This window comes from Fopius arisanus, unplaced genomic scaffold, assembly GCF_000806365.1.
Source record: "Fopius arisanus strain USDA-PBARC FA_bdor unplaced genomic scaffold, ASM80636v1 scaffold00020, whole genome shotgun sequence".
NCBI lineage: Eukaryota > Metazoa > Arthropoda > Insecta > Hymenoptera > Braconidae > Fopius > Fopius arisanus.
In genome coordinates this window covers 1,015,965-1,032,056 of record NW_011887759.1, presented here as the reverse complement: position 1 = coordinate 1,032,056, position 16,092 = coordinate 1,015,965, and the positions used below count along the sequence as shown (strand labels likewise).

The window sequence follows — 16,092 nt, the reverse complement described above, 5'->3', positions numbered from 1 at the left end:
AATTTTTCTCAATAATTCAGAATTCATGTTTTCAATAATCATTTGTTCGTTCATTATTGACTGAAATTAGTCATTGGTATGGAATTGAATTTCTAATAAATTCTTACTGGAAAAAAATATTTTGGAGATTGCTGACTAAAAATAGGGATGCTCATTTAAAAATATTGAAAAGATTTGAGGGAGAGGGAAATGGGCGAATATCTTCAAATCCCTGAGAATTTTCCAATGGAGTGTATGTTTACCGTTTTGATGCTAAAATTATGAGGGAGAGTGTGTCATTGGATTCTCAAGTGTCATACCACTATTGTCGCAAGCGGCGAAAGTCGAAAAACAATTATCCGGAAATGCCTGAGTGAGGAACTTACATAATACCAGTGGAAAAATTCTCCAACAATTTTTCTCTCTATCAATAACAATTTTTTACTTTTCGTCACATTTTATTGCAGAATTGAGTGATAGACATATCTGAAATGATTCTCCACGTGATTCATATAAAAACGCTAGTGATTAAATAACGTTGGGGTAATTGCAACATTATAAATACAAGTTGGCGAGGGGGAAAAATAGAGGCGTGTGAAATGTGGAAATAAGGGGTTCATGGGAGTTTTGTTTGAAGGGAGTGCGAGACTTTTCTGGTGGAGAGAAAAAAAAACATTACCTCCTTCATGCATTCTTGCTGTTAGAATTTACACGCAGACGTAGGGCCGGTGGATAGTAAAAAATAAGAGGGCCACACGCGAGGAAACCATTCGTAAAACGATATTCACTCACTCCGGTTATGACCTTTGATGTCTTTTAGAGTTAAGCATATCCAAATAGTATAAAAACATGTATTCTCATATTCATAGTTATATCTAATTTATGGATATTTATATTTATATTTTGTACGGCAAAAAATAGGGATTTTCAGAAGATTGAATTTTTATATTTCAGTGTGATGACCGATAAATTTGGAATGATTGGTATATTGTAGCATGAAGCAATATAAACACCTTGACAAATTGCAACATTTCGGAATATGGAATATTGAGAATTGGATATTGATAAAATTATTAAAGCCGATATTGTATATTTCGTCACCGTTAGGGACTTTTGTGGCGATTGTGAGTTTACAGTCCGAGGCGAATCCGAGGAGTGCAAACATAATCCTCAGAAAAGTTCTTTTCGGCCGACTGACGAGCGATATTTTTTGTTACTCAGTCTGTAGACAGGGTTTTACGACCGCGCAGTGGTCGTGAAGCGTGGCCTTACAGACTGGGTGATAAAAAAAACTTATTAATTTCAGTTTTGCTAAAGTGAAGTTACGAATATATTTCTCAGTTTATGGGACTCTATTATTTTCCTTATTTACAAATTCGAAGAGGTTTATGTTTTGGACCACTCTGCAAGTAGCCAGAAATATTTGAATAGCTCTAAGTCAAACCATCCATTAATTATGCACAGGCTCAAGGAAAAAATTAACTCATGTTTACGCATTATGCAATGAATTGAATAAATTAGTTTTGTATGAAAAAATGAGGAAAAATACTTACTCGCTGGTGATTACTCCTCCTCTTGATTTCTTTTGTGATCCAGGGGAGCATGGGACTGCTGAATCGTCGGTCTATCGCTGTCGATCCGAGATAAATTGCTGGCACAAGTTTCATCGTTGCTTGAGGTTTATTCACACCTTGGGAAGTTTATGTCTTTGATATTGCTGGGTTTTGATGTACAGCTGAGGTTTGAATTTCACATTTTGATTTAACTGCAAATTAAAAAACATTCTTCTCTTAAACACGTATCTAACATATTCAGAAACAACTTGTATGGATTTTGTGATTAAATGTAATTACAAATTTTTTACACAGAAGGATTTATTCAGCTATAATCTATTCACCAAGTGATTGCAAAAAAATGACTGACTTATTATTCGAGGATTTATCATGTTTATAACGGCAAAAATTTAAATTTTACATTTCGATTTAACGGAAATGAAAAAATACGATACGATAACTTGCGGTAAAATTGAAGAGGAGAGAGGAATTTAAGCACAACTGTTTCAAAATTCTGTTATTCCTCAAATAGACCATTGAATAGTTTATCACGCAAATGTTGTGTATTCTGTGGTGAAGTACAATTACGAAATTCGAGACGAGCAAAATCTATCAACAGACATTTTACATACACATTTATTTTTCGCGTGGGATTGCAAGAATTGGGTCAATGTTTAATCAGATGAACACTGTATATTTTTAATTATGCACTCAATTAGAAAAATGATTTTTTATACCGCTGACAATGTGACAATTTTTGTTACTGGATTTTCTGATCCCCTTGGCTTCAAATGCCGATAACGAAATTGAATGTTTTCACGTTATCGTTGAACGATACTCTGATTTTTATTACTCGATCATTATATGAAATAGTATATTGTAATTGTGTATTGTAATTTCCATTATTCCTCGATTTGAAAAATTATTATGAGATAACACTCAAGGTCTCAATAAAATCTGATGGAAAATTTCTAGGAATGCCTTGACGCTTGAGGGACGGTATTGAAACTCAAAAACAATTTTATTTCTCAGTATATCGACATTTAAATTCGAATTTCATTGATTTCTTCATTGGATTGAATAAATGCTTGAGTGGATTGTAAAACTTCCAACCAGGAAAGCCTCGAAATGCGTTGTATTTTGATCTCAGTAATTGAAAACTATTGAAATTCCAATGCTTACGATTCTCGCAGAATGACTTCCTTGAAACTTCGCCTCATAAATTCCCCTATCAGACTGCCTATCATTCGTTCATTAACCTCTCTGATAAAGACTCGACACGCGTGTTTCAAAATCGATCAATAACCCTTGGAAAAGACCTCGAAAAGCTCATAAAATTTCTCTCAACTCATACCTCAATCTGCATGCAAATAATCCCCCAATTTTCCCCTCCATTCCTCAATCAATCGATCGACAACCGATATGAAAGAAAGAGGAATGCATAACTAACTCATCCAATAAATCCCGGTAAAAAAAAAACTTCAATCCGGATATGACAGTATTCATTAACAATGCCCCTTTAATACGAGTGTCTAGATTGGCAAAAACATCCGCTGAACTCACCAATTAAACTCCGACGGAGCCATTATACTCCAGGTAAGACTGATCAGCTGTTTCTCAATTCCTCAATGAACTTTGTATAAAGATTATTCACAAGTGTCTATTGGTTGGGAATTTTATCACTCCTTCAGAGGTTCTCTCAAGTTCGAATACCACAAGATGCATCTCTCTATAAATGTTAATGCCAAGGGATTTTCGCAAGTGTTGAGTTGTTATTTAACGCCCACGGTGAATACTATTTTTCGATTACACGGGAGTAGATATTCTGTCGAACATCTGTTTACTTCTGATTTTCCGCGTTAAAAGGCTATGGATATTTCCGTTATTTCCTGGGTGCGGTTTTAGCGGTGTTAAATTCTCTCGTTTCACGTATTTTCCGGAATAACTCATTACTTTCCGCGTTTTTTAAAATGCGTAATAATGCGTACAATAGGCTCCAGCGAGACAGCTGACCATACAAGCCATTTTGCAATCGCATTAATGTTTTTATGAAGATTGAGTTATCCTCTTTTTGCTGGTTTATCCTCGTTTAATAGCACTGGACATTGTAAATAGCACAGGCACTTGTGAATTCTCTGAGAGTCACGTTTTCATATCACGGGGCTTTATTGATAGAATCCCAACACATTAACTTTTTTTTCCATTTTTTTGTTAGGGAATTTCTCAACGCAGAAAAATACACACTGGAATGTCGATAGATTGTCATAGGTACTGGAGAAAGGTCTACGGCACTGACAGATTATGGATTTGTTGGTTTTGATGAGAGACGGAGACATCTGGCGGGGATGAAGGATCTCTCTGATTTTATACTCGGGTGATAATAGAGGTTTGAGTAAGTGCCATCAATTCAAAATAAATCGGTCTTTGCTGGAGAATCCCGTTACAGTCGCTCTCGTGATTGTCGCACCTCTCCTCAATTCCTTTTCACTCGTGTTTTTCGATTTCTCCATTCTACTATAAGAAACATCTACAAATCTCGATAATTCTAAAAATTCGCTGATGGATTTGTTTTTTTATCTGCTTTTATAGCTTTTAATTTGTTAAACTCATTTTTTCTTTCGTTTTTTCTTTGGGATTTCATGTTTTTCTTGATGACAAAATAATATAGAGTTTCAGAGCGTTTATTACAATCGATTCACAACTTATGGATGCTTTCATATTGCTAACTGAGAAATTAGTAGGCATTAGTTTTTCGTCGTTATCAAAAACGTTTATGAATCTGTTTCATTCAATTCAGAATAGGCATCATCGGTTCACAGTAGTTTTATTGATAATCTTCAGTTTTGCTTGATACGCTTGCAGGACACTTCGTGTTCGGGCTTGCACTCGCAGAGATTTCCAAAGTGATGATATGTCACACCGATTTCGCAGTCAGATCCATCCAAAGGCACTGAAAATATAATTTATGGAAATTAATAACAAATAGGACGGACATCGAGATCATAGAGATGAATATTCTATAAGAATTATGGAACTAATTCGAAAATTTTAAGTGAACAAGTTTTACAGATTAATCCCAAACAAGTCAGATGCAGGAACAAAAACTTTATAAAACTTTAAGACGAATATTGCCCATAACATTTTCTGCAGGAAGTCAAAATTTTTACAGATTGCCCACTTTTCAGAACATCTATACCTCCTACATGCATCCGCGAATATGAAATGATGAGATGAGTCATTTCACTCCGATTGATTAATCACAGGGTATTAAGAGATGTACTCACGTTCTGGATAAGTGACTCCATCAATATCTTTCGTGGGAGGGAGATTGAAAGATCCAGTCTTACCTCCGTGTTGAGGTCTGGCGGCAACAGCTAGGAAAACATACCTCAATTAATTTGTCAATTAATCACTCATTCCCTGTGGAATTTCAAAAACATCAAATCTGTATAATTCTATTGCAAATAATTCATGGGCTCGCAAATTGTATTGAAAAATACCTCATGAGACGAATATTACCAATGAGATCAAAATTGTAGCAAATAAAAATAACTAAATAATTATTTTTTTATTAGCAGTTAACGTATAAGAGATTATTCTCTGACTTACCCATGATAGCCAGAGCCAGAATCAAAACCTTGCACATCATGATTACTTGGGCGACGGGATTCCTCGAGAAATATCCTGTGAAGAACGTTTAAGAACTGATGTTCAAAAGTTAGAGCCAGCGGTTTTATATACCCACTGCCCATGTGGGTGGAATCCAGTCGATGACTGTCTCTGCATCACTGAACTCGCATGTTTGAAATTGCTAATATTTTTCCTTAGGTATTTTCCTCGTCTTTGACTTCTTTGAATCACTGGTTATCACGGGACGATGCGCATTTACAGCTTGTCATAATTTGGTTGCATTTTCCTTAAGCTCCCCTTTGTTTATAGTTTGACAGATTTATTTTATTAAAGCTGCGGGAATTCCCAGAATTATCATATCGAAGATTACATTTTTTTTATTTAACATTTACGAGACAATATAGTATCTTCGCGATTGCGCAATAATAAAACAAGATAGTTTATTCAAATTGAGGAAAGATGGGGCATTTTTTAATGGAATAGAACGTTCTTTCCTTTTCTAACTTTTTGAGACTTTCCTTATTTTCTATATTTATTTATGAAATATGCCGACAACATTGCGTAATGAAGGAGACAGTGTTTCTGTAAAAAACTTTATTGACTACTACAAACACTACACATTCATAAAACTACTAAGTGTCATATATAGAAAACGTATTGTCATATTGCTCGCCTTTAGCTCACGGTGAGTTTTGATAACAATAATATATATAAATGATTTATCTACAAAAATTATAAGGCTCTTCTCAAATAGCTATTCCCGTTGGATTTAAACATATGGATATCGAACTAGTGGTATTTTATTATCGCTCGAAAAATTGATCTGCTCTATCATATAAGAGAAAAAGGTAGAATAAACTTCTTGGACAATCCAGTGTGAGAAGCAATGGCGTCTTGATAATAATTTCAAAAAATCTACATTTATTCAGTCATTAAAATTAATATTGAATACAAAAAAATGGGCAGTAGAGGTCCAGACATTTCTGAAACGTGTAATGATGAGGAAAGCATTTTCATGGATTCTTTCAATATTATACAAGTGCTACATACATCAAGATAATTCGTTTTATCACTCAAGGTGTAGTATAAATGGTACCTGTATGAAACACATGCGGATTTGGACATTTTTCTTATTTTTCTGGAATAAAAACACTACCAAGGTACACGGGACGACGGCGCTGCCAATGGTAACCTGTGACACGAGATTCCAGGGGTTATTAATTAAGTCACTAAGGTTGTTTATTAGTTGGGGAACCTGCTATAAACCATAGTGCCCAGTATTTATAGCAAATAGACGGACTCAATTTGAAGTATTCTCCATACAAAAATCTACTGCTGGGTAATAAATCAGTCATACTACTAAAGAGGAGAGTAAATTTTATCAACTTTTCATGGTTAACAAATATTGATTGCAAATAATTCGCAACAATATTGATTCTATTTACATTTTTCATAGTTTAACACATCAAAAAATGGCAACTGAATCGATCATTCCTGATATTACTATTAATGGATCGATTAACTCAGTATTTTTCACCATTCGCTGTATGAGAAATTGAAAAATGTGAAATTTTTTCGTATTTTCAATAAGAAATATTACTGTAGAGCATTCCACTTACAACGCTCAGTTACTCTACAGATTATCAATTATTGACGATTTCCACTAAAATTAATTTAATTTTTCTTACAAAAATTTCAGAATGCCGGAAATTGAAAATTGATTTGATCATTCCCAGAATTAATGATCAACAGATCAATTCAATCCACATTTATAACCGCGTTGCATAGAAAAACTCAGGACCATAATTTTTTTATGCAATTATTTTTAAAATATTTATTATTATTTCATTGGGAGTCGAATCCATGGAAATTTGCTTGAAACTTACTTGGGCTTAATATGATTCTTTTGGTAGGGATGGGCATTGACCAAGCCTCTCCTCTCCTTGGTTCTGACAGCTTTGAGTCCGCCCGGCTCATTATTGGTGTTTTCATAAGGTGTCGAGGATATTTGTGACAGCAGTTTTACCCTGTCATTTTTCAACTTATTCAAAATTGCCACACTCTTAGCACTCATAACACTGACGGGTTTGGCAGTGGTCTTATTCTCCTTTCCTGCGAAGGTGATGTTGGTCTGTTGGACAGATGCCACCTTGTTCTTTGGGGAAATCTTCCTAACTTTATTCGGAGTTCTACCAGTCGTGTGATTCTTATCAGCTAGAATACGTTTTTTCACTTTATTCTCCATCAAATTGAATGTATTATTTAACTGACTTGCTTTAATCTCCTCTCCACTGGTAAATTCTTTCTCCGATTCTTTCTCATCATTGGAGGGTGAATCTACAGTTATAGTGGTATTGAGATTAGTTTCGACAATTGGCGAATTAACGTTACTTGTCGATCCATTGAAAGTGCTGTTTAATTTACTCTCAGAAGGTGTTGCCTCGTCCTCGAGGTACAGAGCAGTGTGAATTGGGATTTCATTGTTTAACGGGTCCTTCAACTCCTCCAGAGTAAGTCCAGTTCGATTGTAGAGGTCTTCATGTGGGCTGTGCTCATCAGCATCAGCCCACTTTATGTTCCTCACTCCCTCCAACGATTTGATCAGCTGTTTGTACTCACTCTTCATCTTGTCGGTCATGATATTGTACCCACACATGGTTCCATAGTACATTTGAAGAAGTCCACTCATGGTCTTTACAATTGTATCACTTGACTCCATCTCGCACTGCTGAAGACTGCAGATCTTTCTGGAATGTTCATACTGCTGTTGGACTCTGCACGCCTTAATTTCGGTCATGTTGACTGCACACTGATCGGCCAATTTCTCTGTTAGACCCTTCTTGTTAATCTCATCATTGAGAGTATTGAGTTCACGCTCGACTGACTGCAATTCACTCCACGTCTGCTCCATCTGGATTTTAACAACTTCCCGTTGTCTCTTGAAATGCAGAAGAGATTTATTTACCCTGGATTTTCCACTGGCGTTCTGCTCCTCAGGGATGAGGTCCAGAGCTGCTGTAAGGTTCTGCAGACGTTTATCAGCGGCAATTTTGTACTGAATTCGAGAGCAGAGGATTTTATCAGAGCTCTGGAGGGAGAGAACTTTCTCGTTGAGGGATTTCTTCTGTTCATACAAGAGTTTCAATCTCTCTGTGAATTCTTTGATCTCCTTCTGGGTTTCTTCACTTGGTTCAGAGGGTTCCAGCGATGAGCTCGACCGTATATTCTTGCTCTCCAGTGCCAGTAATTTTTGCTTGAGGAGGTTTATCTCCTTCTTCTGATCGTCCACCAGTTTTATATAACTTGTAACATGCATTTCACAGGAGATGATGTTCTTCTTGATGTGTGTCTTGATCTTTTTCGCTCGATTAGCGTACCTCAAAGTATTGTATGTATCCTCATAACTCATACTGGATGGCCCAATATTAGCAATCATCACAGTACGACAATTTCCACCCAGTGAATCCTTAAGCAGTCTCGTTAGTTTTGAATCACGATACGGAATGTGCTTGACACCATCAGCAAGATTATTGATACAATTTCCAAGGGCCAGCAATGATTTATTGATATTGGCTCCCTCTTTGAATCTGGCCCCCTTGCAACCAGTGGCAGAAGCTCTCTCTGACCCAGCTAAATCTATCATCGAAAGCTTCACCTGCTTCACCTGCCCATCCAATTTACTTGCCATATTGACATATACTTGAAAAACTGCGTGACTTCTACTGCTCTCTTGATTAGCATCAGTTGGATGCTGAGTTCTGTTCTTGTTGCCACGAGCCAGCAGCTGAAGAAGTTCATCTGCACTGCTGATGGATATGATCTTCAGATTGGCAACGATCACCCCAGCACGACCATCCTCTCGAAGCGCTAGTGGTCCAGATTTGTGAAGGAGATCCTGAACATTCTCGTTGTAAATTTCGAGGTATGTCACCCCCAGGGTGAAGTTCCTCTCCTCTCGTTGACCCTCGATCTGACTGAATAACTCTGCCATTGTTCTGTACGTGATACCAGGGTCCCCCTCCTTTCCCAGCATCGTGTGGGTCTTTCCAGCTCCAGTGGCTCCATAAGCGAAGACAGAGCAGTTGTATCCCTCCAATAAATCAGAAATAATTTCTCTGGTTGTGCCATTGAATACTTCCTCGTTCGAACAGCTCATGTCGAATACGTGGTCAAAAATAAACTGGAGCTCCTTGTTCTGCTTCTTCAGAAGATCTCGACCCTTTTGGGCAACTCCTCTGTAGAAGAAGGGATTCTCCTCGACTTTGGGATCGAATATTAGCATTTTCTCGTCCACTACTTTGATTACTGTTCTGTGGTTGTCCTGCTGCTCTCGGTCATTGTGAGGACGTACTCTCACAATTACTTTGATACTCGTTCCACTCTCGCCATCACTTGTAACTGATTTCGTTGTGCTGCCGCTGGTGCTGGGCTTGAATGAAACTCCCGAACGACGTTTGCCAAATCTCCGGGACTTTCCTGGAGAGAAAGCCTTCTCCAGGTCACGTTTATTCAATACCATTGTGGTCAAGTCACTGAAAACAATTATTCGTGGGTTTTTTTTGGCTGCTCGAATAGTGACAGTTGGGTATAGGCGTTGGTTTTTTGGTTAGTTGGGATATGCAGTTTGGAAGGATTTATTGGGAGATTCAGGGCGACGTACTTACGTAGAGAACTTCACGTCAAGTTGATTGAGTTGAACAATTAGGCGGTGAATAATTAACCAGTGTTGTTTGGTGGATTTTTCAGTGAATACCAGGAGTCAACACAATCGACGATCTCTCGCATCGCAAACCGTTAGCGTCATGCGAGAAACTTGAAATTCAAATTGTGACGCCCTTGTGGGACAACAGGAGGCGCGACGATCACCACGCAACGAAAGTTTCGAATTTTTAAATTTCAGTGAATACCTCGATTTTCTTTCGATTTTTCATTTTTCATGCTCCCCTGATACTTTTTCGAAAATTTTGAATTTTTCAATTTCAATGAATACCTCCTCAATTGTCATGCTACCCTGATATTTTTTGAAAAATTTTGAAAAATGTTTAGAATATTCTAGATTTTGAGTCAATAAGTCTCCGGGAATTATTGCATGACAGAATGATCTTTTATTTTCGGGCAAAATGAGAATAACAATTTAATGGATTCATTAACAAGCCATATCAGTACATGCATGACGAAGATCTGAAGTACATCGACATGTGTTGCACTCGAATTTATAGATACGTCCCGCTTCGCAGGGCCCATCTAAAGGAACTGAAAATAATGATTTTATTATTACGCGTTATTTATTGTCTTAATGAAGCGATGCGGACTTGATACTTACGATTAGGTAAATCTTCAAACCGATTGACAGATGAAAGTATCTTTAAAAATACCCAATCAAATTAATTCTTACATTCCGCAATAAATATCAGCACTTAAAAAACTTGGCGCGCGCATTGTTTAAAATGGATCGGAGTATTTATTTTTTTAGCTACCTAGTGTTTTTCTCAAATTTTCAAAAGATTGTTGGAAATATGAATGCGATAATTTTTAAAAAATTGAGTTGAACCCATAAATAATAATCACGTTGAGAATATTCTTCGTTAATTAATTGTCAGTGGATTATTCAAGACTAGTACCTGCTTCACAATCTTTATCTGTACCAGTGGATGATTGCAATTGATTAAAATATCTCTAATAATTATTCAACGGCAGTACGAAATGTAATAATTACCGGTGATTTCGTAGCAGATCTCATTTTTCTGGATTCGCCACAATACTTTAAAGTGCATTCACCCATGCGGTCCGCGGTACACTTACACGTGTTGCAATCATTTTTGTATACCACCCCAGGAGTGCATTTTCCATCCCCAGGCCCTAAGAAATTAAAAAAATTCTGTAAAAATTAGTTGATCGGTACACGGAGGAAAATGTCCCAACAAATTTCACTTTGAGACCTACTAAGTGTACGGTATAATGACAGGTGAATAATTTATATGAGGGAATTCATCCTCCCAGAATTAATCCTCGACGTTATGTATCTGATGATGTAATCTAAATGATAGGATATATTTCATCGGAAAGAAAAGAAAAAAGAGAACTTCGCGCAATTATGGCGATTGAAAAAATATTGTCTGGATTTTATAGCACGTACATTGTACCAGATCGTCGTGGTGTGCAGATTTCCTGGGGACAGCACCAACTGGACGAATGTCACTCTTCCCAATATACAGATGTAACTGATCATTTGATCTTTTTACCCTTCCGCCATCGCACTCCAACGCTGTACATGGAGAATATATCGATTCGGTGCATTCACAGATATTGCAATCGTTCTGGTAAATCACTCCAGGAATGCAATTCTCAATACCGGGCCCTTGATAATGCAAATTGTTAAAATAAGTATATTTACACTATTTACCATGTACTACGATTCATTCGGATTTTCTTTCCATGTATAGAGCGGATCATAAAAAATTGTCTTTACGCACATTGTGGATATTTTCGGACGAATTTCTCTGGGACAATTCCTGCTAGTCGAACTGATCTCTGACCTACGCATTCCATCACTGTACATGCGCCTATTCCTGCTGACGTGCAAATACAAATGTTGCAATCATTCTGATACTTCACCCCGGGAGTGCATTTCCCGTCGATCGGCCCTAGAGTGTGAAAATTATAAAAAATATCATATAACTCGTTCATTCAGTCCATCTAAAGATTTAATGAACGTTTTCATTCAATTAATTGTTTGCTCCTCGTTACTTACATTGAGGCAAACGATTCGGCTTTACAGGTCTTTGGGCAGCAACGACTGAGAAAACGAATTATTTCCCTTGATTCTATGTTACAAATAATGAGATTGATTTTAATATAACTTACCTGACACCGCAATGGTGATTGCAATAAATTTAAAAAACATGATTTCTTAGATAGCAAGGTCTGAATGATAACTCTTGCATTTTTTATTCTTCTGACTTTAAATACTCTTCGTGTCCTAATCTCATGATGCGATAGATGTACTGTCACTAATGATGTTTAAATATTTCAGCAGGGTCAATATTGAACGCGAATATAAAGATTTTTTTTTTATATCTGCAGATAAGAATGTTAAAGAGAGTTTACATAATAGAATAAAACATATGTATCGAAGGTAATGTCAAAATAATTATCCACAAATGAGAATTCATTCTATTATTCGAGATATTTTATTAACAATGCAAATGCAAAATTATCTCGTCGATTTTTTCCGAAGAACAAAAACGTCCGACAAGATATCTCTCACGACCTGATTATTCATATATGTGGGATAAGAATAATTATCTCATTAATTACAAATGAAAATTTTATTATATTTGCACAGATGTAATACAATCCATAATCAAGACATTATTCGCGTGGAAATTGGATAATTCTTTATTACTTTGGAGGATCTACACAGGCCATTAAAGTACAGACGGGCTTATTATCTTCTATACATCGACAGGTGTTACAATCATTCTTGTACATTAGCCCAGCCACACATGACAAATCAGCTGGCACTGGAATACGAGATAATTCAATCAAAACAGGTGATTTGGGAGTCATATGAAATGATCGATGTCAATTTCAATGAATAGGAGTACTTACACGCAGGGAGCTCCTCAGTTTTAATTGTTGTTGTCTCAATGTTGTTGAGGGTACCATCCTTGTTGAAAAGTCCTGGATAACAAGCCTGTCTTGTGCAAGCAGCGCCTGTTCCATCGGCACTGCATGTACAATCGTTGCAATAATGTTTGAATTGCGTTCCTGGCTCACAGGGTGAAGTTGATGGGTCCTGTTCAGCTACGATCACTATATGAAAAATAGTTAGAAGCTGCTGGTTGAAAATCATTACGATTGTATGTTAAGATACAAAAGAGCTGTTTTTGATGGAGCGAAACAGAAAACTGAAATAGATTCTCAAAGTTCGAAAGCAATGGGTGTATTTTATCAATTTTTCTTTCTCCATCGATCGTCTTTAAGTGGTATGTAGAATCAATTCGAATTGTTTTAGAATAATTGTTGGAACGAGTTCCAATTTATAATTGCTTACGCGTAATGGCAACGGCGAGAATGAAGGCTTTAGAAATCATTTTCAATGTTCGAATTTCTAATCCCACTGATAATTTATCTCAGCTTCCTGAAGTTTAACAACAAGTGATGATGGACCAGTGAGTAACTGCGGTTAAATACGAATGACCCCATGGCCCCAAAGTAGATGCTCTTAATCAGCCTAGAGATAGGCTGTTGGCTGGCGACTGACAATGGAAAATCCAACTTATAATCACTCTTATCCCAAAAGCTGACCCATTCGAAATGTCACATTGCGTTGCTTTTGCTCACATCTGGAACAAACATGTTTTCAAATGGGCGAGATTAATCCAAATTGTCCGCGGGTTCCGAGAAATAACAGTGATATGGATATGGAAAGCCGATACGGATCCGTGGAACGTATGTAATAGTAAGAATAATAAAATAATTAGCAATGCAATGTGAGGCCTGTGCAATCGCCTGCAGCTCGTGCTATAAACGTGTAAAGAAAAAATAGGGTACAATGCATATTTCGATTGTTTCTCCAATTGTAGTTCTTCATCACGATCTTATGTGGATTTATCAAGTGTTTATTTTACCTTGAGATAATTTCCAAAAATTGAAATAAAAAACAATAATATGTTGAAAAGAAATTATCAGAGAATTAACTTCATCAAGTGTACCCACTTCCACCCGGAGTTGTGTGCGAAAATTTTAATAATAGATAAAAAAATTCTTTAATGTCTATTTTTTTTTCAAATTACTGATGTTACTATCATTGCAATTTGAATTTGTCAATATTTTTTCGTGGTTACTCTCAATTCGGTATATTTCGGACATTAAAGGAGAACATATATTTTTTGTTCAGTTCCTTCTGCATTTGCACGAAAAATTCGGAATCAGCATTTTATCATGCGATTACGTGAGCTCTCAGATCATTTTTTGTAATCATGACCTGATTAAATCGAGAAAACTGTCCTCACAGCAGTTAGTACGCTTCAATTTCTGACACTGTAAGGTAATCCATGTGGAATTTAAGGGGTCAACATGAAGTACAATCGCGTTATAGTCGCACCTCTCCTCAATTTTTTTTTCGCCTATCTTTCGGTTTCCCTGAATTCGTAAATAATTAAACATCAGTATCCCTTTATTTATTAATTTTCTTTATTGATTGATTTATTCATTCATATACACCTGAAAGAACTGTAAATAACGGAAATATAATATTTATTTACGAAAGACAACACGAGTAAACAAGTTCAATAGAAAATCAAAAGAATCGAAAAAAATAGGAACTTCATTGAAATCTCATTTATTTATTAAAATAACAGTTCTTTTGAAACTTCTTACGGTATATACAGAGAAAAAATAAATTAACAACTGATTCAACAAAAAGATTGATCAATTCTAATTAACTAGTTAACAATACAGAATACGCATGAAATAACTCAATAGACGATGAACAATAAATAGATGCCATTTTTTCGGTTAATCAAGTGACGATTTGTGATGACGGCATGTTACACCGGTGCAAATTGCACTGTTGCCGTCAGCATTGCATTGGCACTGATTACATTGACTGAAGAATTGTGAGTTAGGCAGACACGGGCTCCCTTACCTGTAAAGAGCTGTAACAGACAATGATTCCGATTAAATTACGTAGAATGCTGGCGATTAGACCATATGGAATGAGTTGAACAAGTTAATTTTAGCCATAAGATGGTTCTAAAGAGTAATACCTATGATTCCAGTGAGGTTCTTCAATCTCTTTGGGATGTCTATCTTCACAGGGATTCGCAGAGCAAATTGGTTTGTTATCGACGCATTCGCAAATATTGCACGTCTTTCTATACTTACGTCCATGAATGCAGGTCTCATCATCGGGTACTGTAAAAGGAATAAAACAATATAGTGAGTTAAAAGGATGTTAGGCAATGCATCGAACTATGAAGGTAATACAAACAGTCTTCTAGGCCATAATCAGATTGATCTTCCCTTAGGGTTCCGTCTGGGTTGTAACGACCTGGAGCACACTTGTGTTGGGAACAAGATGCACCGTGACCGTGCGGGGAGCATGTGCATACATTGCAGAAGTAATTGAAGACTTTTTTGGGCTCGCATTTTTTGTCCGTTGGGAAATCATTTTCACCTGGAGAAAAATCATTTTGTTATGTCGTCGGTTAAATTGAAGATTATTATTGCAACGATTGGTATACTTTTCACTACTAACTCGGTGTAATGAGTGAAATAAATTCAATCGGGATAAGTGCGAAATGAAGCCACCCTACATACCATCTGCAATGCTATACGCGTTCTGCGGCTGAACAAGCTCACGTCCTTGACCTGAATGGATATGACCTATTCCGAAGGGTTGTACAGCATGAGCAACTCCGATTCCCTGGCCTGGTTCACTGAATTGAAGAGTCCCAGCGCCTTGACCTTGGTGCGCAACATTGTATGGCTGAGCTACATGAATTGTTCGAATTCCCGGAGCAGGTAGATGAATTGTTCCTCCGTGTGGCTGGCCTACTGGAATAGTTTGGGCTACTTGTGTTGACTGACTGGGATGATCCAGTTGAACAGTTCGCATGCTGTGAATTGGTTGACGGAGTCGAATACTTCCATATTTTCGAATTCGCTGAGCTAATGAACCAATTGGAATATTCGGTATTGATTGACCAACTCGAATACTTCCATGGTTCTGGCCTGGTTGTGCTACTTGAATAGTTGGTATTCCTTCAGATGATTGTGGTATCTGAATTGTTCCTTCATGTGGTTCACCTACGCGAATAATATGTGCCCCATGTGGTGACCGGCCGGGGTAAGGGAATGGAACAGGTCGAATGTTCTGAAGTGGTACATGGGCTGGAATACCTCCATAGTTGTGGATTGGGTG

General features: G+C 37.0%; 4 protein-coding genes and 1 long non-coding RNA gene across 8 annotated transcripts in view; 1 reads left to right on the top strand and 4 right to left on the bottom strand.

Moving 5' to 3' along the window:
* Positions 1–1,640: 1,640 nt before the first annotated feature.
* On the top strand, positions 1,641–4,810 carry LOC105264320 (uncharacterized). 3 transcript variants are annotated; one of them, XR_891985.1, is made up of 3 exons: positions 1,641–1,719; positions 3,069–3,924; positions 4,702–4,810. It is a non-coding gene; the product is annotated as an uncharacterized lncRNA (long non-coding RNA). The 3 variants fall into 3 exon arrangements; XR_891984.1 differs by lacking the exon at positions 1,641–1,719 and adding an exon at positions 2,718–2,999; XR_891983.1 differs by lacking the exon at positions 1,641–1,719 and having other exon boundaries at positions 2,730–3,128; positions 3,748–3,924.
* A 932-nt stretch (positions 4,811–5,742) lies between these two features.
* LOC105264316 (Kinesin-like protein at 67A) lies at positions 5,743–9,965 on the bottom strand. The gene is made up of 3 exons (XM_011301122.1): positions 9,827–9,965; positions 7,049–9,694; positions 5,743–6,354 (listed from the first exon to the last, which is right to left on the bottom strand). Exons 2-3 carry the CDS (start codon positions 9,679–9,681, stop codon positions 6,315–6,317), a joined length of 2,673 nt encoding a protein of 890 aa, XP_011299424.1. The 5' UTR covers positions 9,682–9,694; positions 9,827–9,965; the 3' UTR covers positions 5,743–6,314.
* Positions 9,966–10,250: 285 nt separating this feature from the next.
* On the bottom strand, positions 10,251–12,384 carry LOC105264313 (pacifastin-like protease inhibitor cvp4). Its single transcript, XM_011301118.1, has 7 exons — positions 12,027–12,384; positions 11,914–11,958; positions 11,636–11,806; positions 11,299–11,520; positions 10,879–11,021; positions 10,486–10,525; positions 10,251–10,415 (listed from the first exon to the last, which is right to left on the bottom strand). The coding sequence occupies exons 1-7, from the start codon at positions 12,064–12,066 to the stop codon at positions 10,309–10,311; spliced, it is 768 nt and encodes a 255-aa protein (XP_011299420.1). The 5' UTR covers positions 12,067–12,384; the 3' UTR covers positions 10,251–10,308.
* Positions 12,385–12,475: 91 nt separating this feature from the next.
* On the bottom strand, positions 12,476–13,344 carry LOC105264314 (pacifastin-like protease inhibitor cvp4). Its single transcript, XM_011301119.1, has 3 exons — positions 13,219–13,344; positions 12,774–12,977; positions 12,476–12,685 (listed from the first exon to the last, which is right to left on the bottom strand). The coding sequence occupies exons 1-3, from the start codon at positions 13,256–13,258 to the stop codon at positions 12,564–12,566; spliced, it is 366 nt and encodes a 121-aa protein (XP_011299421.1). The 5' UTR covers positions 13,259–13,344; the 3' UTR covers positions 12,476–12,563.
* A 1,354-nt stretch (positions 13,345–14,698) lies between these two features.
* LOC105264315 (glutenin, high molecular weight subunit DY10) overlaps positions 14,699–16,092 on the bottom strand; it is a 5,714-nt gene continuing 4,320 nt past the window's right edge. For both annotated transcript variants that reach the window (XM_011301120.1, XM_011301121.1), the window contains exons 4-7: positions 15,489–16,092; positions 15,160–15,345; positions 14,936–15,083; positions 14,699–14,824 (exon numbers count right to left, since the gene is read on the bottom strand). In XM_011301120.1, the coding sequence (XP_011299422.1) occupies positions 14,791–14,824; positions 14,936–15,083; positions 15,160–15,345; positions 15,489–16,092 (972 nt within the window). In that variant the 3' untranslated portion in view covers positions 14,699–14,790. The remainder of the gene's footprint in view (positions 14,825–14,935; positions 15,084–15,159; positions 15,346–15,488) is intronic.

What these genes read in the sequence shown, in the direction of transcription:
- LOC105264316 (XM_011301122.1), bottom strand. Translation starts at nt 9,681, where the DNA reads ATGGTATTGAATAAACGTGACCTGGAGAAGGCTTTCTCTCCAGGAAAG. An exon ending in AAGAATCATATTAAGCCCAA is followed by an intron (nt 6,355 to 7,048) that starts GTAAGTTTCAAG and finishes CTCGTGTCACAG; the next exon opens with GTTACCATTGGCAGCGCCGT.
- LOC105264313 (XM_011301118.1), bottom strand. Translation starts at nt 12,066, where the DNA reads ATGTTTTTTAAATTTATTGCAATCACCATTGCGGTGTCAG. An exon ending in GCCGAATCGTTTGCCTCAAT is followed by an intron (nt 11,807 to 11,913) that starts GTAAGTAACGAG and finishes TTCACACTCTAG; the next exon opens with GGCCGATCGACGGGAAATGC. An exon ending in GTTTGAAGATTTACCTAATC is followed by an intron (nt 10,416 to 10,485) that starts GTAAGTATCAAG and finishes CATTATTTTCAG; the next exon opens with TTCCTTTAGATGGGCCCTGC.
- LOC105264314 (XM_011301119.1), bottom strand. Translation starts at nt 13,258, where the DNA reads ATGATTTCTAAAGCCTTCATTCTCGCCGTTGCCATTACGC. An exon ending in TCTCGCCGTTGCCATTACGC is followed by an intron (nt 12,978 to 13,218) that starts GTAAGCAATTAT and finishes TTTTTCATATAG; the next exon opens with TGATCGTAGCTGAACAGGAC. An exon ending in AACTGAGGAGCTCCCTGCGT is followed by an intron (nt 12,686 to 12,773) that starts GTAAGTACTCCT and finishes CTCGTATTCCAG; the next exon opens with TGCCAGCTGATTTGTCATGT.